This window comes from Medicago sativa, chromosome 7 (assembly GCF_051527215.1).
Source record: "Medicago sativa cultivar Bolivia chromosome 7, Bolivia_mono, whole genome shotgun sequence".
Lineage (NCBI taxonomy): Eukaryota > Viridiplantae > Streptophyta > Magnoliopsida > Fabales > Fabaceae > Medicago > Medicago sativa.
The window spans coordinates 84,690,197-84,717,178 of NC_140755.1; the positions used below are offsets into that span (position 1 = coordinate 84,690,197).

At 31.6% G+C, this 26,982-nt stretch overlaps 4 protein-coding genes across 5 annotated transcripts; 1 reads left to right on the forward strand and 3 right to left on the reverse strand.

Annotated features, from left to right (window-relative positions):
* The first annotated feature begins 420 nt into the window (after positions 1 to 420).
* Positions 421 to 5,420, forward strand: LOC146909496 (alpha-L-arabinofuranosidase 1-like). 2 transcript variants are annotated; one of them, XM_085723961.1, is made up of 17 exons: positions 421 to 640; positions 745 to 799; positions 1,158 to 1,363; positions 1,455 to 1,576; positions 1,700 to 1,853; positions 2,051 to 2,120; positions 2,701 to 2,846; positions 2,928 to 2,973; positions 3,070 to 3,122; positions 3,241 to 3,385; positions 3,529 to 3,647; positions 3,772 to 3,843; positions 3,951 to 4,054; positions 4,230 to 4,286; positions 4,405 to 4,600; positions 4,754 to 4,897; positions 5,144 to 5,420. In XM_085723961.1, exons 1-17 carry the CDS (start codon positions 470 to 472, stop codon positions 5,237 to 5,239), a joined length of 1,956 nt encoding a protein of 651 aa, XP_085580087.1. In that variant the 5' UTR covers positions 421 to 469; the 3' UTR covers positions 5,240 to 5,420. The 2 variants fall into 2 exon arrangements, with proteins under 2 accessions (XP_085580087.1, XP_085580088.1); XM_085723962.1 differs by lacking the exons at positions 2,928 to 2,973; positions 3,070 to 3,122 and having other exon boundaries at positions 465 to 640.
* Positions 5,421 to 8,136: 2,716 nt separating this feature from the next.
* On the reverse strand, positions 8,137 to 13,605 carry LOC146909497 (uncharacterized). The gene is made up of 3 exons (XM_085723964.1): positions 12,981 to 13,605; positions 12,372 to 12,896; positions 8,137 to 8,650 (listed from the first exon to the last, which is right to left on the reverse strand). Exons 1-3 carry the CDS (start codon positions 13,132 to 13,134, stop codon positions 8,316 to 8,318), a joined length of 1,014 nt encoding a protein of 337 aa, XP_085580090.1. The 5' UTR covers positions 13,135 to 13,605; the 3' UTR covers positions 8,137 to 8,315.
* A 4,521-nt stretch (positions 13,606 to 18,126) lies between these two features.
* On the reverse strand, positions 18,127 to 20,083 carry MC9 (metacaspase 9). Its single transcript, XM_085723965.1, has 2 exons — positions 19,647 to 20,083; positions 18,127 to 18,919 (listed from the first exon to the last, which is right to left on the reverse strand). The coding sequence occupies exons 1-2, from the start codon at positions 20,005 to 20,007 to the stop codon at positions 18,333 to 18,335; spliced, it is 948 nt and encodes a 315-aa protein (XP_085580091.1). The 5' UTR covers positions 20,008 to 20,083; the 3' UTR covers positions 18,127 to 18,332.
* A 3,831-nt stretch (positions 20,084 to 23,914) lies between these two features.
* On the reverse strand, positions 23,915 to 26,446 carry LOC146909499 (RmlC-type cupin). Its single transcript, XM_085723966.1, has 2 exons — positions 25,790 to 26,446; positions 23,915 to 24,451 (listed from the first exon to the last, which is right to left on the reverse strand). Exons 1-2 carry the CDS (start codon positions 26,315 to 26,317, stop codon positions 24,245 to 24,247), a joined length of 735 nt encoding a protein of 244 aa, XP_085580092.1. The 5' UTR covers positions 26,318 to 26,446; the 3' UTR covers positions 23,915 to 24,244.
* Positions 26,447 to 26,982: the final 536 nt, after the last annotated feature.

Here is a 26,982-nt window from a genome sequence, read left to right on the forward strand (position 1 = left end):
ATAAACAAAGAATGTAGGTAGTAAGAGTTTTAAACTAGAACTAGAAAATAAATTAAATTAATGAATGTTTTTAAATTTTAATAATTTGATTTGTAAAAAGTGTAGTTGATCACCTCAGGTTGGGCTGTAGTTTTTTATACAAAGAAAAACAGTTGCTGTAGTTGATATACTTCAAGTTGGGATTATCCAATTTTTCATAAACAAAGAATGTAGGTAGTAAGAGTTTTAAACTAGAACTAGAATATAAATTAAATTAAGGAATGTTTTTAATAATTTGATTTGTAAATAGTAAATAGGGTACTACAGCTAAAGTATAGGTTATGTTGTTAACAACTGATCATTATCCTTATCTCACTAAAAAAAAAAAAAAAAAACTCATCATCCTTATCATCATCTTCAATTGTCTCTTTGTTCCTCTATAAATATAAGTCATAAGTGAAATGATTGCTCAAAATATTAGCTTAGCACAATGTCTTTCTCACATTGGTTTACTGCTTTTCTTTTCTCTTTGATTGTGTGTTTGGTCATTTCTGAATGCCACGCTGATGTTAATGCTAATGCTAGCCATATATCAAAATTAGTGATTGATGCAGGTACTAGAAGGCCTATTCCAGACACATTCTTTGGAGCATTTTTTGAGGTAAATTATAATATGTTTTGATTACTGTAAAGATTACTTAATTAGTTATTTGGTTAGTGAGATGACAACTTATTATTTATTGATTCAATACATATTTTTTCCAGGAGATTAATCATGCCGGAGCTGGGGGATTGTGGGCAGAACTTGTGGATAATAGAGGTATATATTGATTGTCACTTATTAAAAAAATCATCATTAATTAACTCACCCAACACTAATTTTGATGAATTAGAGATATGTTTCATACATTTCCTTTGTAAATTAGTTTATCTCACTAATTTTGTGCCACTTTTTATGCATGAGATATTACCTGCTCTGAGTCTTTTTCTCCTTGCTTAAAAACTCTCTTTGGTGGATTGAGGTCTAACTAAGGACAAATTCGTGATGGTTACATAAATCTCATAACATTGCACTATTTATTTATTTTTTTATGTCGTTTTACGATCTCAATAAGATTAACTCTAAAAAATTTCGGTAGTGATTTAATTATTTTTATTATTCTAAATTATTGTTTCAGGTTTTGAAGCAGGAGGTTCCAGTGTTTCATCAAATATCAATCCATGGACAATCATTGGAGATAATCCATCATCGATTATCGTATCAACTGATCGTTCCTCTTGTTTTGAGCGTAATAAGGTTGCTTTACGTTTAGATGTTCTTTGTCAAGGACAATCATGTCCACTTGGTGGTGTTGGTATCTCCAATCCTGGATTTTGGGGCATGGTGAGTATTAATATTCTAACATTTTGTTTTGTATATATGACAAAAAAATTAATGTCATTTATAACTAATGTTTCTAATATTTTACTAACAGAACATTGAGCAAGGGAAAAAGTATAAAGTAGTGTTCTATGTTAGATCACTTGGTCCTATTAATTTACAAGTTTCATTTATCGGGTCTGATGATGGTGTAAAATTGGCTTCAACAAACATAAGGTGATAATTTCATTTTTAATTAATTTTTTAAGCTACATTGTATATTTTTAATTTTTGTCATCAAACAAATTGAGTTATTGTAACTAAAATTAACTAATTGAGTTATCAATTAATCGATGTCAGGGCTTTTGGAGTTAATGTTACAAAGTGGAATAGGATGGAGACAATTCTTGAAGCTAATGGTACAAATCATAATTCAAGTCTACAAATAACAACAAGCAATAAAGGGGTAGTATGGTTAGATCAAGTGTCAGCTATGCCCTTGGATACATATAAGGTATGGTATTTTTATTTTTATTTTGTGGTTAAGATATTTTATAAATAAGGATTGTTTTTCCCTTCAAAAAAATAAAAATAAGGATTGTATTTATTTTTTTTATTTTAACAAATTGGCAATGTAATTATTTTAATTTATATTTTTGGGAAAATTCTTTTAAATGGACTTGCTTCATTAATCAATATATTTTGGCACAGGGTCATGGTTTTCGAAGCGACCTTTATCAAAAGGTGGCAGATCTGAAGCCAAAATTTTTAAGATTCCCAGGTAGGGTACAATAATAAGTTAAAATTGTTAATTAACGTTGATTTGGATGATATCTCCTATTCTAGCAATATCTTTTTTAACATTTATTCATTTATGGAGTAAAAGTTATATGAGACTCGCCATTTTATATGGGGTCTTTTTTCAGTATGGTAGGATCTACATAATATTTTTTTGAAGAAGGATCTACATAATTTTTAGTCAATAAAAAGATATTTTTAAGAAATGTATGTTAGGCAATATTGCCGAAAAAAAACTACATGCCTTTTTTTGACAAAAAAAAAAAAACTGCATGCCTTGTTTCTTAGGCAATACTATTAAATTTAAAATAATTATATTCTTACTATTCAATTTCAATACTTAGTTCACATTTGTTTTTCAAAAAAAAAAATGCAGAGTTCATATTGTTAAATTATGAGTCGGAAAACATAACACACAAAAATCACGCATAAGTTTTGTTAATTTCTTTTACAATCTCATGCAAAAATTCATGCATTTTTATTATAGGTGGGGAAGTTTGATATCCATCTATATTATAAAAAAAATTATGTAAACCTAACAGAATTTTTTTTTTTTGTTATAGGTGGTTGTTATGTAGAAGGAGCTTATCTGAGAAATGCTTTTAGGTGGAAAGATACAGTTGGACCATGGGAAGAGAGACCTGGCCACTTTAATGACATATGGAATTATTGGACTGATGATGGATTTGGTTATTTTGAGGGGCTTCAAGTAATTTTATTTCCTTTCTAAAATATTAAATATTATCCTTATGAAAATGAAAAATCTAAGTCTTTTTGTTTATTGAAACAGCTATCAGAGGATCTTGGTGCATTCCCAGTGTGGGTGTTTAACAATGGTATTGTTCTCCCTTAAAAATCCATTATAAAGTCTAGTCCCAAGTTATTTATTTTTCTTTCTTTTTAATTGCTAATTTATCTATTGTCTCTTATAGGTATTAGCCATCATGATGAAGTTAATACGTCTGATATATCACCATTTGTGCAAGTATACTTTTCTTCACAGTATTTTTCATTTTTTCTATAGAAATTATTTTTTATTCTTCAACAGTATTTATAATTTTATTTATTAATTATTATTTACACTTTCGATCATTAATTAATAGGAAGCCCTAGATGGTATTGAGTTTGCTAGAGGTTCTTCCACATCACGATGGGGTTCTCTAAGAGCTTCCATGGGACATCCTGAGCCATTTGATTTGAGATTTGTTGCCATTGGAAATGAAGACTGTGATAAATATAACTATCTAGGTATAATTTTATTTTTTTTTAAGTTAATTAGGAAGACAAATTATTTTTTTTTATATGTATATTCTATTAAAAAAAAATTGATAAGTGTGTTGATTGAGCAATAAACTCTAGTTTGATAATTTGTATTTTTTTTTATTGACTAGGAAACTACCTGAAGTTCTATGAAGCTATAAAATACGCTTATCCTGATATTCAAATTATCTCAAATTGTGACGGTTCCAAACATCAACTAGATCACCCGGCAAATCTTTATGATTTTCATGTAATACTCATATTTTTTAATTATTTTTGTTTCCAATTTTAAAAGTTATTAGTTTTGTATTTCAGTTTAAGCCACTTACATGTTATATATCCTTGTCAATAATACTTTTTATTTTTATTATTAGATTTATACAGATTCTAAGGACATGTTTTCCAAATATACCAAATTCGATAACGCACCAAGGTCCGGTCCAAAGGTTTGATTAAAAATTATTATTACTTTTAAATTTATTTATTTATAGAAATAAAATTTTCTTGATAGATGAATTTGCTCAAGGTTTATTAATTGCTACTATATATACAGGCATTTGTTAGTGAGTATGCTGTTTGGAAGGAAGATGCTGGTGCTGGAAGCCTTTATGCAGCTGTTGCTGAAGCTGCTTTCCTTATTGGGCTTGAAAAGAATAGGTTTGGAATAGCAATAACTATAGTTATATATAATTTATAAAATTATAACTATAGTTATAGTTATAGCTATAGCTTTTCATAAAATTTAATTTATAAGGTTTAATTTTATGAATTAGTGTGTGTTATTTTGAGCTAAGTTTTAATCATCTTTCAATTTTTATATTTTTTTCTACAGTGATATCGTTAGCATGGTCGCATATGCACCACTCTTTTTGAACACAAACGACAGAAAGTAATTTTCCAATGCTTTACCATTTATTCTTATTTATCATTTATATATGTATTTTTATTTTATTTTATGTGAAATGAAAGATATAGATGATTATTTAATCTATTTTCTATAAATATAGGTGGATACCAGATGCAATTGTTTTTAACTCTTATCAGAATTATGGAACTCCAAGTTATTGGCTACAACAACTCTTTATTGAATCTAGTGGAGCAACCTTGCTTAATTCAACTCTTCAAAATTCTTCTAGCTCAATTGTTGCATCCGCAGTTGAGTATAAAAATTCTCAAGATGGGAAGAATTATCTAAGAGTAAAGGTAATAACTCGATTTTTTTTTTTTTTTATCAAAAGTGAATGTTGATTTAAATCTTGAAAAATGTTTATTCTTTTCTTGCTGTAAATTTAGGCAAATGCTAAGAATGAAGATAATAACTCAATTAGTTAACTTTGAAATTATTGACTTTTACAGGTAGTCAACTTTGGAAATGCCACTGAGAACTTCATGATTTCAATAAATGGCTTAAATTCAACTGTGCAATCGTCTAATTCATCAATGGTGGTGCTTACGTCCTCCAATAAAATGGATGAGAATTCCTTCTCGGAGCCAAATAAGGTTACAAATTTTTTTCATCACAGAATATTATCAAAGTTTTGCTTTTAAATTTGATTCCTCCTTCGAACATGATGATTTTCATCCTTTTTGAAATATGTAGTTTGTCATATGTACCCATTGAAATATGTTAGTATTTGTGACGAGGACTAAAAATTATTTTTTAAGGATAGAGACGAAAAGCTTATTTAACCATGTAAACTTTGATTGTGTTAAAACTAAATATATGATTATTTGATGTATATACAGATTGTGCCCCAAAGAACTGCACTTGGAAATGTAAGCAATGACATGGGTGTTGGACTTCCTCCTTATTCAGTTACATCATTTGATCTATCAATCTAAAATACGATGGTTGGATGTTGTTTTGTTTTTTGAAAGAATTGCGTAATGTTGTTTTTATTGTTGTTGAAAGAAGGGTGTAATGTTGCTTAGAGTCGAAATAGGGAGAAGTGTATACATTTCTCGGTTCAAGAAATGTATATATTTTTATTGCATAAATAAATTATTTCTCCTTTTTTTATAATATTTATATTTTTAGATTCTACATTTTTATTTGGAATCAAATTCATGATCTCCGAATTGTGTGTGGGTTTTATCTGTTTATCACTTTGACTAAAAAATATTCAACATAAAATTATGGTACTTTTAAAGGAAAATATGTTTACCTATTCCATGCCCTCCTCTCTCTGTATTTTGTTTATAAGCAATAAAGGATTTTATTGATGACGGAAGAATTAAGAACTCAAGTACAAAATGGAGTCAAGCCAAAAAGAGCCATGTTCTAAGTAAACCCAACTTTGGTTATAGCTAAAAAAAAAAAAATTCTCAATCTCGTCAAAAATAAAATTATCCACCTAAGCCTTGGTCTTATGAACTTGAAACCAATATCCTTTTTATTCAATTTCTTTTCTAGCCATAGCCAAAGATGGCATTGATTTAAGGCATTCCTTCAAGCTATCTCTCGGTTTAACCTGGAAGGTCTAACTTTCTACTGATAGCCAAAGATGGCTTTGGCGGAGAAAAATAGAAATACCAAATATTTCTACCTTTTCTACCTTATTGCATGAGTTAAAACAAGAAATAAAGCCTGTTTTGTTTTCAAGATAAGAGAGATATGATAAGGCAAATTATTGTATTTTATCCCAAATTCAATATTTTATCAGTCAAGCAAAATATGATATTTTTTCATCTTATCCTATGATCTCTAGTATTTCTTATTATTGGGTGGAGCTAAGTTAGAAACTATCATGATAACAAGAAATTGTAAATAAGTAAATAAATAAATAAATAAACTACCATGATTAAGTAAGAAAATGATTTCATCATTTGCTAATGAAATCATAAGTTAAAAATATGAGGAGGGATATTCCGACTTCAAGAATAGTTTAATAGAGTTACTCTTCCATTCTAATTTAATCTAACGATTTTAAGCTTGATTTTAATTGTTAGTCATGTGACCCTATGATACCATTCCTCCTAATACATAAATATGTTACTGAACTTCTCTCATTGTCAGGAAACTTGAATGTAAGGTAGAAATAAAGTTTTAAGAGTAAGTGTTGTGCTCAATATAATAAGAGAGTTGTTAGATATAATGTATGTGCATTCACGGGTTTATGTATATCTATATTAAAAACTATATTAGATTATTATAGATTAACTGTATTTAAAAAAAGGATTTAATCTTATAATATTATCATACATACATACATACATACATACATACATATACACATATACACATATACACACACACATATATAAAACTTAGTTTGAAATATAGAAGGATTAATTCTTATTTTGAATCTTATAATATTGAGTGAATCTTATTTTGGTCGCTATAAACTAAAAAAGTTTTGATTGCATCGATGTAATATTAGATTTTCCTATTTGTGGTTCCTTAATTTTTGTTCTTGTGAATGTTTTGAATGTGGCATGTTGATGGAATGGCGCCTCAGGAAATTTTATTCATCTCACCGCTTTCATGTTTCTTCAGGAGTGTCTTCAGTTTTCACTTCTTTAATTAATGCTTGTAATGTAGTTTCCGGCGTCACGACTCTTACATGGCAGTTTGTATTGCAATGAGTGCTTCACTCTCTAGAGATGGAGATTGAACTCGGATCGTCGCCTCAACGGTGTTATGGTGTGGCATGGGAAACATCTTTATGCGGCCCCACGGTGGGGTCAAATATTCTTGCTAAGAATTGTATGATGCAGCTTGTAGGCTATGTGTCGTTACCAAGATTTGAGGTTTAGCATTTATAGGGTAGAAAGTGCATATCCTAGGGTTTGTTCCGAGCTAACCATATATATAATGGTGGAGGTTAGATTGACGCTTCTATCATGTTTGGTAAACCCAAAAAAAGAGCTTTTAGCTTATAAGCTCATTTGACAAAAAAAAACTCTGTTTGGTAACACAAAAGCTCTGTTTGGTACAACGAGCTTATAGCTTATTTAAGGAGCTTATAAGCTATTTTTCAGAAGCTACTTCAAGTAGCTTTTGAGCTTATAGCTTTTAGCTTCTCATTTTTTCTTCCATATTTACCCTTATTATTCAAAGCAAAAGCTATCAGCTAATTTTACCAAACACTTCAACTAGCTTATCAGCTAAAAGCTATCAGCTAGCTTATCAGCTATCAGCTCATTTTACCAAACAGAGCCGTTATATCCTGAGCCCTCTTACTCGGAGAGTAGTTGACACATTCCATACTTGTGTCTATCTTGTTCTGCTCCCAACATTCGAGTATGGCGCGCATGTACCTGTTACCTTCTCACTTGGTATTTTTATGTCTTGGTTATATGACTCCCTAATGGGTTTTTGGGCCTATTGGGTGAAAGGCAAAGCAAATGTCAATCCATATATGTGTGTATATATATAGGGTTATGATAGAATACACCTTTTATGAAGGTGTCTTTTATCAAGTTACTCTATGAGCATTTGCGAAAAGACACCAACTTACTTTTATGAAGGTGTCTTTTAGCAAAGTTATAACTAAAAAGTGAAAATCACACCTTAAGGTGTGACTTGTTAAAAGACACCACCAAAGGGTGGCTTTTAACAAAACCCATATATATATATATATATATATATATATATATATATATATATATATATATATATATATATATATATATATATATATATATATATATATATATATATATATATATATATAAGTTTATTATTTTCTAATTATTAAACTCAACAATATGTTAAATTTTAACTAAATTATTATTTCCTCTCAAAAAGTAGATTAGTATTTGTGAATAAATAAATTGATTGTACATTATGTTGAACGAATAACCAGCTAAATCCAATGTAATTTGTTAGACAAATACACAAGTATAAGGGAGAGATAACATAAAAAACAACAACAATCAAGCAAAAAAGAACAAAATAACGTTGACCATGTATAGTTCAGAAGCAGAGTCTTCTCTTACAGGACTCAAATGGCAAAGTATTCAAGCATCCTAATTCTCTAACAATCTCTTCAATTAAATCCCTGCATATACAATCCTGCAAAGCTAATCCTATTCTTCCAAGCTCTCTATTTTCTCCCCAAGCAACATCCCTACACACTTCATCTACACTTCTCTTCATGCCCTTGCTACTCCACATAACTGAACGATCTTCATCGTTGACTTTCTTACTAACCAACTCGTTTGTCATTCTCTCGTGCATATATAATGTGCTGTTGATTTCTTCCTCTCCTGGCTTCTTCAGTAACTGCTGCTTCTGTTGTTGCATTCGTGCTGTGCATATAACAAAGCCATTAGACATCAGTTTTATTTTTTGAAATAGAGAAACAAAGTTTTATAAGCTAGAAGTGGAAGGAATACTTCAACTCATATTAAAAGTATGTTTAGTTTTCTTAAGAAAATGCCATGTTATATACTCCCTCCGTTTCTTTTTATAAAGCAATTTCTTTTTAGATTCATTCAATTAATGATGTATGTAGTTCATAATATGGACCACATACATCATTAATTGAATGAATCTAAAAAGTAAAATTTGCTTATAAAAAAACGGAGGAGTAGACATTTGTTTGAAATTTTATCAACACTATTTTTTTAGTTTTATCATTCAAATTTCTAGGAAAATGGACAACCCTAACAATTAAGAGCTCAATTGAACATAAGTCAGCAAAATTTGACCAACTTCAGTCAAGATTTGAACTTAGGCTCGCCCAATTGATTCTCTTTTAATTAAAGTTCATTAACCACTTGAGTTCAATCACTTAGTTATCAACACATCTTTAATGGTCTGTTTGTTTGAGAAGAAATAGAGACGAGAGAGATGCGAAGAGAGAAGCAATTTCTTTCGTTTGGCGAGAAGAGAGATAGAGTAGAAAGACTAAAATGTTGTGGGGCCCGCGCTTTTTCTTTTCTTCTCATGCATGCGAAGAAAGACGAGAGAGATATGTGAAAGTTGGATATTTCCTAAGCTGCCCTTCTCTCTCTCTCTTTCATGTTAACAAGGTCATTGGCAAAATAACATCATTGTACTTATACAAATTAAATATAGTATCTTATATAAGTTATATTTTGAAAAAATAATAATTAAACTAATACATGTTCACACCAAAAATAATTAATTGAGTTGATCTAGTTTATAAATCTAATACAAATAAAATCAAGTAATCAATTAGTTAAATTAATTCTTGAAAAAAAGTTAAATTAAAATGGGATGTGCTTTTAATTCAAGGGTATTATTGTACTTTCAAAAATAAACAACACTTCTATCTCTTCAATTTCTCTCTTCTTTATCTTATACCAAACAACCCATCAAATCTACTCTATTTCTCACCTTTTTCTCTCTTCACAACTTCTCTCTTACCTATTTCTCTCTTCACAACTTCTCTTTTATACCAAACACACCCTAAATATTCTAGATAATGCAAATGAGAAAAGATACTTATTAACATAAATAATGATACAAGATAAAAGTGTAAGCGTTTAAGCATGTCGTTATATCACTTTTTTTTAAATTCCACCATCCATGCGAGAACCCTTATGGTATTCCATAGCTTTGAACCATATTTTTGGTCGGAAGGTAATCCATGTAACCTAATTTTAGCTCGAGTGAAAATGTAATTTTACATTTTTTTCTCATTAAAATTCATCCACTCCTCTAGTTGAACTAAACACAAATCGTTTCACTACCAAAAAATATATATACACTACCAAATAAAAAAAAACACAAATCGTTTTAAAATTCATCCCTTTTTCCCTTTCCCTACATTATAAATTTTTTCTCCTTTCATGAGTTCCGTTGAACCAAATAGACTTAGGTTGAATATGACACTAATTTTGTGTACACCATTGTTGGTACCAGGGACCCACCCAACAACTAATTTTGGTATTGATTTAGTTGTACTTGTACTTAGAATTCTTCATTTTACTTAAATAAAAGTAATGGACATTTATTATATGTTCTACGCTATGACTGCAGATAGCCTCAATAATGATAAACTGTTTCCTTATATAAACACAATAAGAGAAGACAACGTCTTCATCAGGCCACCACACGCATGAATTAACCTGCAGAAATGAAGTACCTGCGCGAGCAAGTAACAAGGCTCTTATTTGTTGGGAGGAGGGAGTGGTTTGGTGGGGTAAAAATTTTAACAAATCCCTGAAAAAGTGCGTTTCTGCATGACTAGGGGCAGGTAATAAAGTTCCAAAGGGTGGTGTGTATTTCTTTCTCTTCCCTCCTTTTCCTTTTGAAACATCTTTTGACTGTCTCATATCATAATTCATAGCTAGCATGAGGCATAGTCCTTTCTTATAGTACAAAATAGTGGTCCAAGATCCATCCACCAAAGTACCATGATTTATTAGTTTATATTATTATCGTTTTGGACCAGAGCAAAACGGTCATTAGTTAGCTTCTCTTTAATTCCGGTTCTATAGTATAGGGAAACTAATGATATATCATATATACACATTTTCTTTTTTCTTTTTTTGTCAAGATATATCCACTAATCATGATATGTTAATAAAATTGAATAGACGGTTAATTCAATTCAAGGTCAAAATTTATGGTTAATTCAACTATATGATTAACCAAAATTTTATAATTGTCTGTGATTTAAATCAATTATACATTCAATTGGATTAACCACAATTTTACATGTGATTAACCAGATGTTTTAGGGAAAAACGGATGTAAAAAAATATTTTTGTAGTGATAATAGTTGGGAAGAGGAAATTAATCATAGTTAAATTAGGTTCTGGATGAATGAGCTAAGGGGAAATTATCGTCAATATCTGTAAATTAATCACTGTTAAATTAGGTGCAAGATGATTGCATAACCAACAGGAATTAAGTTGTCTGCCACTATATGATGGCCATGATGTTGTGGAATAGAAGTTATGATTTAAAATTTGGCATCCTAAAAAAAATGGAAAAATGGATAGAGGCAGCATGTGCTCTTTGATAGAAAATCATTGTGTCTCCTGTAAGGAAATTCATATACATCATCTCATCAAGTTAATTGCAAACTTATATTTTACTAGCTTAGAGATTGTAAATGTTTTTTCATAGGAATGATAGTCGTCTTAGTTAACAGATTGTGTATATTTTAGATTTTGGGTTTGATATTTAAATGAAGAACAAAAATCTGCTTTAAAATCTAGACCATTCAACTTAATCTAACAACTAAAATGCATGTAATTATCGGTTATCCAAATCCCAAAAAATACAAGAGTAGTACATGTCAACTTCCACATTAATTTTTAATAGTAACTTACTAACCATTTATTCAATTATGTACTCCAAAATAAAATTAGGAAGCAAATTAATCCAAAACATAAAAAGGGAGTTTATCTGTACCCCATTTCCCCCTACTTTTAGTCATTTCGCACCTAACTCTTAAAGCAAATTCAAAAAAGAAAAATACTGGTGGAAGTTCATAATATAAGCTCCAAAAAAAAAAGAAAAAAAAAGAAGATCAAAGCAACCTAAATAGTTAATCAGTTCATCTAATGATCTATCAATAATACTAAGAGACAAAATCCTATTTCTAATGATCTATCATCAAATCAAGTTTTGATTGCTACATAAAATTTTATTCAAAAAAAAAAAATTACTACCTAAAACGTAAACTCTGTTCCTTGCTAGTAAAACATAAAACTTGCAAGTATACTATATGAACGAAGTAAACAACTTCATATTTGTGATTGTGATGTTTCCATGCAAAGAATGTTAAAATCATGCAATTTACACATTGGAAAATTCATAGCATGCATTCAATATTTTAGCAAATTTAAATCATTCAATATTTTAGGTGCATGTTTAGTGTTAAGGCACGGAGCCACCGTGATTTTGCAAAAATTAGGGTTCACCTGATCTCAATAAACTCACCGTGTCCGTGATATCAAACATAAACATTGACACTAATTGGAATAATCACGAATTGAAATCAAATTAGTAAGCAAAAAAAGAAAGTGATTATGAAGATCGAAGACTTACAATGTGAATGGCGACCGGAGTGACAATTTGGACTGAGTGGCGAACGAGTGAAGTCGTCAAGAACAGACACAGGACTCGGCAGTTGTTGGTCACCGTTAACCACCGAACACTTCACCTCACAAACCGTATGCTTAACCACCGCCGGCGACGTCGACGGAACGAGTTCAGGAGTCCTCACTGAATCTATGATTTTCTTCAGCACCTTAAGATCCTCGTCGCATCTCTGCAACGCTCCAAGCAGCTTCTGTCTCTTCTCCACAACTGACTCCGGTGAAGCCGGAAGCGATTCCAGTCCCATCAGCCTCGCTACTAACGCTGGTGTTTCACGAACATTCTCCGATGACTTCCTTGGACTCGAACGGCGAATCTCCGCCGGTAAAGTCGGACTCCTCGGAACCTCGCGTGATAATTTCGAATTTCGTACGGTTGAAACCTCATCACTACTCTTCTTCTCATTCGTTTTTTCTGGTGGCAAATTAGCGGTGGCGGTGGCGGTGGAAACTTGATTCTTGGACTGTTTCCTACCTGAAAACGAGGACAAAAAAGGAATACTCAAATTAAATTTTCTAATAAATCAAATAACTAACGAAAATGAGAAACGAAACGAACCGAAGGTGAGGAAACGGCGGTGGCGACGGGAATGGGAAGTGGAAATGAGGTGGAGAATGCCGGACATGCAGCCAATTGTCTTGACGTGAATTTTGTCCGGCGTCGTTTCTCGCCGTGAAGACGACGGCGACACCGCGCTGCTTTGTCTCTTCATTTTCTCTCTTATGAAAGTGAGTTTTGGTGGTGAGTGGTGTAATAAAGAGTATAACGGTTACCACGCTGAAGAAAGAATAAGGTAGTAGTAAAATTAAAGTAAAGTAAATTGCACGTGGTGTGTTAATTATCATGGTTCGGTTTTCTTTTCTCTTTTCATCATCTTTCTTATTCTTTTTCTGTTATTATAAAAGAAAAAGAAAAAAAATGGAAATGGTAATAATGGTAAATTTGCAATAATTAATTAGGTAATTTATTTTAATTTTGGTTGAGTTTCGTGTTTAGAAGTGGTTATTGCTAGTGATTAGTGAAGTAAGTAAGGGAGTGAGGTTTGTTGAAGTTGCACGGGATCTCAATGACTGTCCCGGCAAAGAAGGAAAAAAGTAGGAGGGGGTGTACTCGTTAAAAGGAAAATAAAATAATGACTTGATAAGATATGAGCATCCAAATATGCATGAAGCTCATTATGAATAGTGAAGTCAAGTCCAAAATGTATTGTGTATATGCTTTAAATTTTCATGTGTTTCAACCCTACCAAATCTAGGAAGTAAGAAACAAATCAATTAAATTGGTTCGGTTATTTTCTATGTTCTTGTCCAAACCAACAATCAAATCTGATTTATATTGGTTTAAGTATGATCAATTTCACATAATTCAAAAGAAAATTGGCATGGTTTAGCTTTGCTTAAATGCATGCTTGGTTTGTGTTTGTGTGAACCAATGTCGCGGTAGAGGAACATTGGACTTCTCTTCGACGTTTAGCCGGCGGAACTTTTTCCATCAGAGAATCATTTGTATACTTCTGATTCGTTGAACCTTATTTGTTGCTTCTTTACGCTATTCCTTTCTCCGGATACATAAACCAAACATTTTGGAGAACTTGACATTATTTAATACATCGGAGTTGTCGAAGTGTAGAGTAGAGTCAACTTATATTTCACCGAACACAGAGATATGCCTTGTTGAATCTTGTTGTGTAGGTGCTTCCTTAGCTTTCAGATGCACTAGTCAATTAGAGCTTATTTAACTCGACCTGCACACTTAACAAGCAACTAGCATATAAATTGTTCTCATGTTTTGTTATCATTAAAATATTGGTGGATTCTAGGGTGAGGGTTCAATTAAGTCACTTCGTGGAGCACCTAAAAAGTACCGTGTGATTTAAAGAGCGGTTCAGATTTGTCGATATTAAAAATGAGAGCATCAACAAATTTCCACACACAATCCAGCATTTTCTCTTCCCTGTCATCTCCAACCCACCAAATTCCGTCAAAGATTCTTGCTGCAAATCAAAACTTGAGACAAAATAATCTAACCCCCATGTGGGTCCTCTCAAATTTAGTGTTTAGATGAAGGAAATAGAATTATTGGTTAATTAGCATAAACAACATTAGCCACACCATGGGTGATGAAAATTAATTAAGCATATGGTTGCTTCTTTGTTATGTTTTTCATGGCATCACAGATCGATTAGAGTTTAAAATTGAATCAATTTCTTAAACCATATATTGAATCAATTTATATACTACTCTTAAACACGCAAATAAAAGTCAAAAGGGCAGAAGAACCATTTTATATGATTCTTGTGTATTGGTCCCAATCTAGAAGAGAACCTCACTAGTTCTTATTCTTTTGAAGTTAATTGTTTGCAAAATTATTTTTTCATATATTTTAGATTTTCAGCGAGCAACTTTTGCAGATTTTAGCATGTTGGAGAAGAAGCAAACGCAGAAGAGACAGAGATAGAATTGTATGTGGAGATATTGTTGTTCTCAATTATAATATCAACTAATCACAACCGCTGATGAAATCTAACAGTACTTTTTAAGTCTTTCCACCTGAGGACTTAGTTGGTCCCTCACCCTAGAATCCACCCAATAAAAGATATCATCTCAATGTATATTTGAAGGAAAATTAGAAAGGGAACTACCAAATTACAAAAGGGGGAAAATGTGAGATCCAAAATCACACGATATACTTTGAGTGACAAAATTGCAATTGAGGGGAAAAAAATGAAATATACACATGTACACATATTTATTTACTGATATTGATTTGGTTAGTGATGTAACAGGTCGATTTTGTTCTGTTTATTGGATGGGAAAATTTTGAACCAATAAAAAACAATTTTTGCAATCTCTTCTCAAGAAATCTTAAACAAACCGACAAAGAATGAATTGGTTTGGTTGTACTCAAAAGGGTTGACATGTTATAAGAGTATTTCTATCCACACTCTTTTTTAGTAAAAAAATACTCTTTTTTGATCATTTATTCTTTTGTTGATTAAAATTAAAATTAATATAAGTCTTACACTTTGAAAATAGAACCATGAGACTTACATTGATTTTATCGATAAAAGAGTGAATGTTAGAAAAAATGTTGAAAATGTAGCATTGTTCGCATTTCTCTTTTTCTTTTTCTTTTTAAAAAAATCATTCTAAAAAATCTTTAGAAAAATACACTTTTTTTTCAAATAATTGAGTTTTATACTGTTAAAACAAATACAAAATCTAAAATGAAAAAAAATTATTTGTAATTTGTAAGAACCAAATTATAGTTCCAAGAATATCTACTTTATATTAATATTTTAGGTGGATTCTGAAAGGGTGAGGACCAACTAAGTCTCACCGGTGGAGCACTTAAAAAGTACTGTTAGATTTCATCAGCGGTTGTGATTAGTTGATATTATAATTGAGAACAACAATACATCTCCACATACAATTCTATCTCTGTCTCTTCTGCGTTTGCTTCTTCTCCAACATGCTAAAATCTGCAAAAGTTGCTCGCTGAAAATCTAAAATATATGAAAAAATAATTTTGCAAACAATTAACTTCAAAAGAATAAGAACTAGTGAGGTTCTCTTCTAGATTGGGACCAATACACAAGAATCATATAAAATGGTTCTTCTGCCCTTTTGACTTTTATTTGCGTGTTTAAGAGTAGTATATAAATTGATTCAATATATGGTTTAAGAAATTGATTCAATTTTAAACTCTAATCGATCTGTGATGCCATGAAAAACATAACAAAGAAGCAACCATATGCTTAATTAATTTTCATCACCCATGGTGTGGCTAATGTTGTTTATGCTAATTAACCAATAATTCTATTTCCTTCATCTAAACACTAAATTTGAGAGGACCCACATGGGGGTTAGATTATTTTGTCTCAAGTTTTGATTTGCAGCAAGAATCTTTGACGGAATTTGGTGGGTTGGAGATGACAGGGAAGAGAAAATGCTGGATTGTGTGTGGAAATTTGTTGATGCTCTCATTTTTAATATCGACAAATCTGAACCGCTCTTTAAATCACACGGTACTTTTTTAGGTGCTTCCACCGGTGAGGACTTAATCGAACCCTCACCCTAGAATCCACCCTTTTATTGAGGTGACGCCCATCTATCATAGGCAACATGAAATATTAAAAACCCGCAAAAATTTAAACTCGTGTCTAGGAATTTAATTTGCTCTCTAGTGTACGAGTGTATTTTTTTTAATTATTTAAACTCGTGTCTAGGAATTTAATTTGCTCTCTAGTGTACGAGCGTATTTTTTTTAATTTAAAGAAAAGTTGTGTTGGCTATGAGAGTTGGACGTCGCATCAATAAATGACCAATACTTCAACATAAATTTAAGAGAAAACAAGTGTAAACAAATGGGGTAAAAATCGCTCAAACAAAACCACACAATTGTAATCAGAGGATGTCAAAAAAATTGTGATTGGAGGAGGTGTGCTAGGATCTTTGGTGCCTATAGGTAGATGTTTTATTTTTTAAGAAATCAAAATAAAATATTTTACTACCAGCTAGCTATCCTCCCAATACAAGGTGTGTCAGAGAAAAGAGGTACACCAAAGTATTAACATAACGAACCAATACTGGACCAATCTCCACACTTGCAAAAGGATTTTGGCACCAATTATAAAAAGTATAATGAAAAACAACAAATTTATGCAATCCTATAAAATTTGGCCTCAGCATGCGGGCTGAAAAAATACACATTTTTTTCAAAACAAATTATTTTATTTTAAAAAATACATTTTTCATAAGTTTTTTATATGTACTAAATGACCTCAAAATGGGGCTACGGAACTACTCACCCCAGGCCAGGCTTAGGAGTTTGAAACTATTTTGGCAGCCCTACTAATATGAGGAGATGCTTTATTTTCTTTTTTAAATTCAGGACGTTATACCATGTTTCTAAAAATAAATTTTAGTGTTTGGTCAAAAAAAAAATTAAGTGCAACTGAAATGTTATATTATCATCTATTATTCTATTTTTTTTAAATCAGAAATATGTACAAAAACCTCTTAAAAAAAGAGAAATATATACAAAAACATATACCTAATTCCCTGGAAAATCCCCTTGGAAAGATCCCTAAATCACTGCATTCATTCAAGTCATAAAGGCACATTTATATTAAAGTCCTAACTTCATAAAAGAAAGAACGTGATTAGATTGGCAAGCAAAACAACCTTAGTATTATAGACGTTGACAAGGAAAAATATGACAACTTTAGCAAATGTCACAAATAAAAGTTGCATATAATGAATGTATATGGGACAAGATAAAGACTTACTAGCAAACGATGTTATGAATGTATATGGGACAAGATAAAGACTTACTAGCAAACGATGTTTTCTTTTGGAGGGGGTATTAGCAAACGATGTTGACACATCAAAATTTCAAAAGCCAAAATAAAATAAAATTGGCAGATCATGATAATGAAAGTGACTCCATTAAGTATATAAATATTTTTTTTCCAACTCTATTTATTATGAATGTGAAACTCCTTTACTTTTTTCTCTCACAGTTAACAGGTCTTAATAATCTGTAATTTGAGATAGAAATGAGTAAATCCAGCCAATGATTATTTAATCTACGGATCAAACTCAACTATGAAGTACTATCCAAACTTTCAATCTTAATATTAACCACTTGTATCCAAATTTTCAATCTGTAATTAGTTAAGATAAATTATTTATGTGAATAATTTTTGGTTCATGAATTAAAATTTCCTTCCATTTATTTTATATAAAATTCATACAACAATACAATTTTTTTTTTTGAAGAGACCATACAACAATACAATTATGAACAACATAATGATTAATGACACACAATAGTTCAATTTGATTTCAGCTTCACTTCACACACATCAAATTCTTCACTCAGATTAACATTTCACAAATCTGAATTCTAACATTGCAACAAAAAGACATCATCGGCATTCTCATCACTACAATAAAGACAAGGATGTTGCACAAATCCTTGTCCTTTTAGAACATCCCTAGCCTTTACCACAACCTGTCTATTACTTAATTTCCCTTTATTTTCCTTCAACACAATCTGAACAGCATTGCTAAATGCACCATAAGCCTTTCCATTACTCATATTTGGACTCATATCTGCAGAAGTCTCATCAGATTGACAACCACTCAACAGAATCCCATCATCAGGTTTCAACAGAACTCCTTCTTCAAGATCGCGTGACGTAAGCCGAAACCTCAAACTTGCATCCGAGCCGAAAAACTCAAGGAGATGAGTTCCAATGTCTGTTGTGTTTATGTTTGTTAGTGATGAGACGTGTTGAAATATTGAGTCATAGGGAATAGTCTTTGGTCTATGATCACTTAGTTTCAATGTGCCATTTTTGTCATCAAACGAGGATGGTCCAATTTGTTCTTTTTCTTTGTCGATTAGGCCACCACTATGACATGAATCCGAGAGAATTGTTAGGCTTGCTCCTTTTGGAATCCGATTCACTAGTTGCCTGAAGTCCAAATCTATATGGTATATGACAATGATAGAAATAAAAGAATCAGTTTTATGCATAGTTTCTAATTCTATATGGTATTTGGGTTGTCACATAGTTCAAATATCTAAGAAAATTCTATAGTTCACACAGACTACTCTGCAATTTTAAATGTGATTTTTTCATATGAACTTGAGCTTGTAACATCATAAACAATTTTGCTTGTTCAAAAGAACATCATTAACAATTTTGTTGAATGCTGGACATATACTAATAGATTTTTTTGGTAAGATCAACATAGGTGAACATTATAGCATCACAAAAAAAAAAGTGAATCTTATTGCATAGTTAAAACTATGGGGAACTACATTAACATACTGTTTTGGGCATATTTTTTGTGATCAATCTAATTTTTAAGTCAGTCAATTTAATTGTTTCATAAATTGACAATTTTTAATTAAAAAAAGTATAGACATCTTAAATTAACCAAATGTAGGACCACACAATTTAGTCATTAAAATTAACCAAATTCCAAAATGATTAAAAAAAAATCCTCAATCACATTATTTATGAACTTAAAATGATTGATTTGAAAGGACTAACGTGATCGATGATTTTTTATTTCAATGATTATTTTGAAATTTCGTTAATTTTACCACCAAATCGTCTTGATCGGTTGATCCCTACAATTTTGTAACTAAATTGGTGATTCAATTATCAACAACATAAGCTACATCAAAAGGGAAGTTGATACAAACCAGTGATAAGATTGAAGTCGCAAGGCACAATAGCTTCTTCATGACGAAAAGGATGTCCATGTATCTTGGAAGGAATCCTAGTTCCATGTCCACTATAATGAAAATAAAGCACATCCCCTCCTTCAGCTTGATCAACCATTCTTGATAATGCTTGTTTAATGTTAGCACCAGTTGGCATAGTAGATGAAGAGCTTTTAGGTTCATCAGTGAGAAGCTGAATATTGGCATGATCAAACCCAAAACGCTTCACCAATGTGTCCTTCATGGCCAACACATCATTTATGCAACCACGCAATTCATTGGGAGTGTTTGGATAATTGCATCCTACCAAAACTGCTAGCCTCTTGTTTTTTCCTTCCATTGCAGTTTGCAATCACTTCAAATATTTTAACTCTTAAACAAGTTTATCAAAAGAATTATGAATAAGCTTCAAGTCTATTGGATCATTTATTTAGGGTCTTTTTTATATAGTTATTTGGGGTGGCAATTACATTCCTTGTGGATTTTCCTTAAGCAACCTTATGGGACATTTTATTGGCTTTCAAGCTATGGAACTTCTATTTTTGGGATATTAAATTAGGACTTGAAATTGTTGCTTGTGAGGCATAATTGTAGGTGAACTAAATTTGGTTTTTTGTATGACTCATCCGTTTAAAGTAACTTGTGAATGTTTGAATGTGATCTTATTGGGTAAATGTGATGTTAAATTGATACAGTTTTATTGCATTACTCTTATGATCTACTAATAGCAAGTCTTGGAGGTCTCATCCAAGTCCAAAGCAATATTGAAAGAGTCCTTCACGTTTGAAAAAATACATTAATTCAGCTAAAGATAAGGTGTATTTACCAATATTTTAAGTTGGCTAGGGTATCTTTGGTGTGATATAAGCTTTTTGTAAATTTATTTTCTATTTTTAAAGCTTTATATAGAAAATATGGTCACTGTTTCTTGCGCAATCAAAATCTTGTAAAAAAAGAAAACGTGTTATGATTCGAAAGGGGTTCAAGCCAAGAGGATAAATGGTTAAAAGTTCATTTATTGCTTTGTGAGTTGGCCAGGCCAGGGTGAAAAGAATTTGGTTCTTTGAAGATAATATTGTTGTGTTCGATTTCAGAATTCATAGCATTTGTCTTTTTATTTTGTATTCAATTATTCATCACAAATCCAGGGACTTGTAGTTCTGGCCCTAGAAACAGTCTTTGCGTGCAAGTAAAACACCAAGTAGTTCTTTTCTTGCAAGTGATAGGCATTGCACATGCTCCCTCGTTCAAAACTCTTTTGGCAAAGGCAAATAAGTACTCCATGTATTATGAAGTATCCCATTATTTAAGTTTGACCATTTTCCAGATTATTCCTTTAAAAAAATTCTTTTTGATTAGGACATTTATGTTGCATTATATTTCCATCGTTATCCTATTTAATTAACCAGTTCCATTAAAAATGCATTTGTGTAATTTTAATATTGAACTCATAAATATGCTAGATTCATCTCCTTAGTTTATTTTTCTCTTTACTTCTTTAATTCTAAATTCCCAAATTCAAAAAACCTAATTTTTCGAAACATTGTTTTCATTTAGGAGTAATGGTTCGATTCATTCAACCCAAAACAGTGGATCGTTTATACCTAGTTGTAGGCTTGATGAACGAACACCTAAATTTTGTTGTTGAACAAAAGTTGTGGTTCATATAGTCACAAAAATGTAATATAAAGGACAATGGTGCAATAGTAGCATAACTTATATGATAATCGTGCAAACAAAATATAACATATATGACTAATGCTGGAAAAAAAAAATCCGAGAAATGTATTAAACTTAAAGACCACAAATATAATTTTGCTATAAAGTACAAAAGTGGGCAATGGCACAAGGAAAGCCAAATCCACAAGGTGTAACACAAGACCACAATTACATTGCAAATTAAAGCAAAGCAATGTAACAACCTCAAAACCACAACAGCAGTATCCAAAAAATACCAGCTCCAGCACATATGTGATGTATCTGTACTGCCTCTGAAACTACTCGTTCAAGTTTAAAATTACACTCTAACTTGTAATCCTCCAGTCAAATTCGTAATTTTTTTTTATCAAGTCTAATTCGTGTTTGAAATCACAATAATGTGAAAATAGTTTGATTTGATTTCAAAATCTATTTAAAATTCACTATAAAAAAAGTATTTGAATTGATTTTTAAATTAATGTCAAGTTCAGAACTTGTACTAAATAAATGAAAAACAATTATCTAACAGCACATCTGCAACTTATCCGAAGCGGTTTTAAAGTCAAATCATATCGATTTTGTGACTTTCCAAAAAAGAATTTCATGAATGAATAAAATCTAAAAAATAGGGTGGAAATATGGTTCAAAACATTCTCTCTTCCTTGGAAGAGAAGAAAGAAATTCTATGACATGCAAAATATAAGATTCACTATAATAAACATTGATTCATATAAAATAAAACGCTAGAAGTTTTTTTCGGTAATAATCTAAACACGAGAAGCTGGTCTTTTAATCTTATACTTGCTGAATTATTTTTTATACATTCAAAGAAATCTATACAAATAAAAGAAGAAATCATTAAAAAAAAAAAAAAAAAGGGGACAACCTATTACTATGAAACTTTCACCACGGCGAAGTTCATGAAAAGATCAAACCCTTTGAGGTCTAATATAAAAAGGGTCCTAGCTTGCTAAGTTTATTTCAGTTTGGGCATACAACAACAGTCTAAAACGGCAAATTTTCAAGCTAATCAATCAGGCTAACGGGATATTTTCATGCATAATTGAATAAAATACAATAAGATAAGTAAATAGCTAAGATGGTATATTCTGCAGACTATTTAAACTCAGTCTCCAATGAAGAAATAAAATAGAAGATAAGAATTGTACGCTATAAATTAGTATTGATAGTCACCAACGACATTTCATTCACTGATGAGTATGAGTAATGATAACAGATATTCACATAATGGCCAACATCCAAATGCGTATGGAATTTGATCAAAATTACAACTGAGCAACAAAATATTACTCATGCTTTGGAATAGTGTATATAGCCAGCCACTCTCAATTTGGGACTGTTTGCAAAGAGATCCCAAAACTTAAATGGGTCTTTCTAACTTGTGCTCTAAGGCCATGTGATAAAGAATCTAAAAGTAAAAAATTTACATTGAAAATAACAATTTTAAACTTTTAAAGAATTGAAGGTGCGAAATTGAATACAATATTTTAACTAAAGTTTCTTAATGTGTGTCATTAGGGCACATGTTAGCATTTGTCACCTTAAAATTACTATGTTAAAGTGAATAATGGAAGTGTTACTTAACTAAATCTGACAGGAAGTCACATTTCTATGCACTCTTAGACAGTTATGTTTTTGTGTGTGAGAACTGGGAAGTTACTGAACCAATCCAAAATGCAACACAAAAAATTATATTTTCATTGTGAGGATGTTATGTTTTTATGTGTTGTGACTTGCGAGGTTATTCTATGATATTAGTAAGGTGACTACAGTTAATAGGCAACTATCTTAGTGTGCAGTTGTTGGGGGAAAACCCTGTGATACTGATAGTCAGTGTTATGTTAAAATTTGGCCTATAAACTATATTTATTAGAAAATAAATTCAGAATTCTGTGTGTTTGTTTCTACAGTCAAACAAAATATAAAAAGACCATTTATACCAAACCTTAAAAAATAAACTGATTTTTAAATATGCAAAAGAAAAAGGCATGTAAATTAATTGAAAGACCTGTGCAAGACAAGAGCCACCAAAAGAACTCCTCAGTAGTTCATGAGCAAACTTCTGGGTTTGCAGGTGTTGATGGTGGCGAGGCTGGTGACTGTTGCAGTTTTGATTGCTGGCGAATGATGCAAAATGACTGAGACTGCTGTGATGAGAACAGAGTTGTCTCTGATAATGGTGCATAAGCATCAATTGTAATTGCCTCAATTGATACGAATGAAAATGTCTTTCACCTGCTCTTTTTCTTCTTGAAAAGAGATTCAATGGGTACCATATCTTTAAAAATAGTCGGGATATGCAAATTACTGCAAAAGGCCTGTATTTACAAGCATCTGTATAGACCAGAGTGGGAAAAAACAGCATCTGCTTTTGTGTAGCAGAGGTGCTGTTGTTTCTACACCTCAACTTATAATCACTAGCCTTCCAATTTATTTATTTTTTTAATTACAATAGCTAAAGTATATTAAAAGGTAAATAAATCCTAAATTCAAATCACGTAAATAGGCAACGCAGATTAGGTCACACATTTTCAGAGTTTAACAAGGGTAACTTAAAAAAAATCACGTTGCCTCTTTACAATCAGTACAAGTTCAGGAACTATGAATAATTTTTTCCCTTCCTTCCTTTAATAGACTAAGGCATAAACTGTACCCCCTTTCATTCCGTCTTTCTTTTTGTACCCTATAAAATGCTCATACTGAGTTTGCAACTAAGCTCTGTACATTATTATATAGACATCTAAAAGGTAAAACTTTCTCATTCTGTGTGCCAACAAAATCATAATAATATTAAGACTCAGAAACATCTTAGATTTCATCAAGAGGAATGTGATGGGGAAACCTATAAAGAGAACAACTTAAAGATCTTTCCAAACATTAAAGTCCGTACTTGAGGCATTATAGTTTATGATACTATCTTGGCATCCTATAAAGTAAGCACTCCGAACCGGATCTATGTTCACTAAAGCATGTGCAGTATGAGCAGGGCTAGCAGCAACAACAACCTCATCTCTGCCAATGGTCACCTCAGCATAGCCAATATCAGTTACCTCGCTGTTTTCCACCTGCAAACAGATTACTGTGAACTCAAGATTTTGACAACTTTATTTAAATCCAACAACAAAAAGATTCTTCATTTCATTGGGATTGTAATTTTGGAGCTTTGAAACTTTTGAGTACCCAAATTTTGCCTACAGACCGCATAAGCTAATCATTTTGAGAAGTACTAATTTAGCTATTTACTCTACAGTAAAAAGTCGCGAGAAAAATATAGCTAACATTTAATCAAATTAATTTCCAAAAAACTTAAGTTGATATTTAGTATGTACATGTGTGGTTGGGTTTTCCGTTGAGAACCCCGTAGCTTATTTTAACACAGCAAGACTAACTCTTGTTCAGTTGTTTGGTTTTCGGTTGGTGACATTTTGCAAACCACATCATTGCCTTCAAACTCGGTTTAAAATGGAAACAAAGGGAAGGTTGCTATGCAAAATGAAGTTGGGTCAAATATAAGTTTGCAAACTAGGCTTTGTCTGATGTGCACAAATATATTAGTCTCGCACCATGCACAAGTTTGTTTTCTACCGTTAGGTCAATAAGTCACAACATATCACATTTGATCCAATGGCAATACTTATTGATCCAATGGTGGAAACAAACAAGTTCGTGCATGGTGCAAGACTTTGTCTCACTTGTGCACCATAAAATTGGTTTGCAAAATATAATCCAAACATTTTTAGTGTTTGCTTGATCGTAGGTTTTCTCAAAGACTAGTCCATAGAGCGTAATTTTCATCTTGCTGGCTTTACTCATAAGTGTCACATTAATAGATCCTAGTTACAGGTAGCAGTTTAGTGGAGTCTGCATCCTTCTAAGAATGATGTCATGAGTTAGCATCACTTTATATCATTGGGTCATGCGCACAAGTTAAGGAGTTAAACATCCAGCAGGACCAAACACTTTTTCAGTAATAACTATAGTATACCTGGTATAACATCAAACACAATTATCAAACAGTGAGTTAAAATAACACCACAAGTCAACAAGTTAAAATCAACAACCTAACATAATAGTTAAGGACTAACTCTTTCAAAGCAAGAAATTGAAAGAACCCTTCGTTAAGGATTTGGCTCATATAAATCAAGTAGTTAAACTGAAAAATCAATGACCGATATGTCAACATGGTTGATCGTCGGTTATGCATGTGCATATAATAGTAGTAACTATCAATTATACATCAATGGTTGATATCATGCGGTTTACACTCCAAATTGAATAAGAGGAACCAAATGTTAATTCGAACATTCATCAATAACCAATATAACTAGCATTTTATCTTTCAAAACCATGTTTGAATTGGCAATGAACCAAATTAATTTAAGAGAGAGGAAAGGAAAGCATACCCTAAACTTGATAGCAGCACCCCAAAGAACAAAAGTCTCATTACAATCATGATGTCTATGATTTCCTCTCAACTTCCCAGGCCGAATTTCACCGAGATGAAGAGAAGCACAAGTAACAGCTCCACCTGAAATGCTGGAAGAAAGTGCGAGAGCAATAGGATCAAGAATCCAACCACGATTATCCTTGGCAATAGGAGAAGGAAAGCGGGAAGAGAATCTTCGAAGATTAGCTCTAACGTCGTCGTTTGGGGAAGAGAGAGGGAGTGGATGAGAAGAGCGATATGAACGGAGAGAGATCCAAGCGAGGAAGAGGAAGATGGAGAGGACGAAAGGGAGAGAGTGAGGTCTTTGAAGGAATGAGGTGACGAGGGAGGGGCGGATCCGTTGAAACATGGCGGAAGTGGAGGAGGAGGAGGATGGTGGTATGGTGATTTGGATTGGTCTTCGCGGTGTTGCGCCGGTTGTTGATGACATTGCGTTGCTGCTACTGGTGGTGGTAGTGGTGGTTCTCTCTGGTTGCACTCTCATCTCTGATTTCCAATAGTGTATTCTTTACTCTTTCATTATCTGTTTTTTGTTTTGGTAGTAGTTTTTGTTTCTTTCTTTTTCATGATAATTTTGTTTAATAGGTGCATCTTTCTTCGTGATTTTAAAATTGGGATGTGTAAACTCGACGGACCATTTACATGTCTCGATGGTTAAGTTTGTATGTGTAAATTTTTTGTATATTGTTGTTAGATTGATCGTGACTATTATTTTCGTAAATGAAAGGTAAATACATTTTAGATTTTATAAACTAAAAATAAAAAAACATACTATGGATTTTTTTTTTTAAGAAAACACACTATGGATTTTAAAATATAAACATTCTAAACATTTTGAAAAAAATGAAGATCGCGAGAGGTGTTGGGAAGGGTAAGAATTTTACTTTCTAAAATGATGTATTTTAACATCTTTGAAAATGAATTGAGATGAATTTTTAAATTTAGAGAATTTAAACGACACTTAAAAATTATGAATTTCAAAATCATTCATTCTTGTAATTTTTTCAAATGACATCTAATATCTAAGAATTTAAAATTTGTTTCTTCTTAATTTTTTTTAAAAATTTTGCAAGTTGGTCCCCAAAATTTTCAAGGCGACACCTATAAATTTAAAAATGTAAATTGGCCCCTAATTTTTTTTAAAAAAAC

Bases quoted from the DNA above. Each gene is read 5' to 3' on its own strand.
- MC9 (XM_085723965.1), bottom strand. From the start codon at position 20,007: ATGGAAGGAAAAAACAAGAGGCTAGCAGTTTTGGTAGGATGCAATTAT. The intron at 18,920-19,646 runs GTTTGTATCAAC...TATACCATATAG, and splicing joins CGACTTCAATCTTATCACTG to ATTTGGACTTCAGGCAACTA.
- LOC146909497 (XM_085723964.1), bottom strand. From the start codon at position 13,134: ATGAAGAGACAAAGCAGCGCGGTGTCGCCGTCGTCTTCACGGCGAGAA. The intron at 12,897-12,980 runs GTTCGTTTCGTT...CCTCGTTTTCAG, and splicing joins CCGCCGTTTCCTCACCTTCG to GTAGGAAACAGTCCAAGAAT. The intron at 8,651-12,371 runs GTAAGTCTTCGA...TTATATGCACAG, and splicing joins CTCCGGTCGCCATTCACATT to CACGAATGCAACAACAGAAG.
- LOC146909499 (XM_085723966.1), bottom strand. From the start codon at position 26,317: ATGAGAGTGCAACCAGAGAGAACCACCACTACCACCACCAGTAGCAGC. The intron at 24,452-25,789 runs GTATGCTTTCCT...ATCTGTTTGCAG, and splicing joins GTGCTGCTATCAAGTTTAGG to GTGGAAAACAGCGAGGTAAC.
- LOC146909496 (XM_085723961.1), top strand. From the start codon at position 470: ATGTCTTTCTCACATTGGTTTACTGCTTTTCTTTTCTCTTTGATTGTG. The intron at 641-744 runs GTAAATTATAAT...TATTTTTTCCAG, and splicing joins TCTTTGGAGCATTTTTTGAG to GAGATTAATCATGCCGGAGC. The intron at 3,844-3,950 runs GTTTGATTAAAA...CTATATATACAG, and splicing joins CACCAAGGTCCGGTCCAAAG to GCATTTGTTAGTGAGTATGC.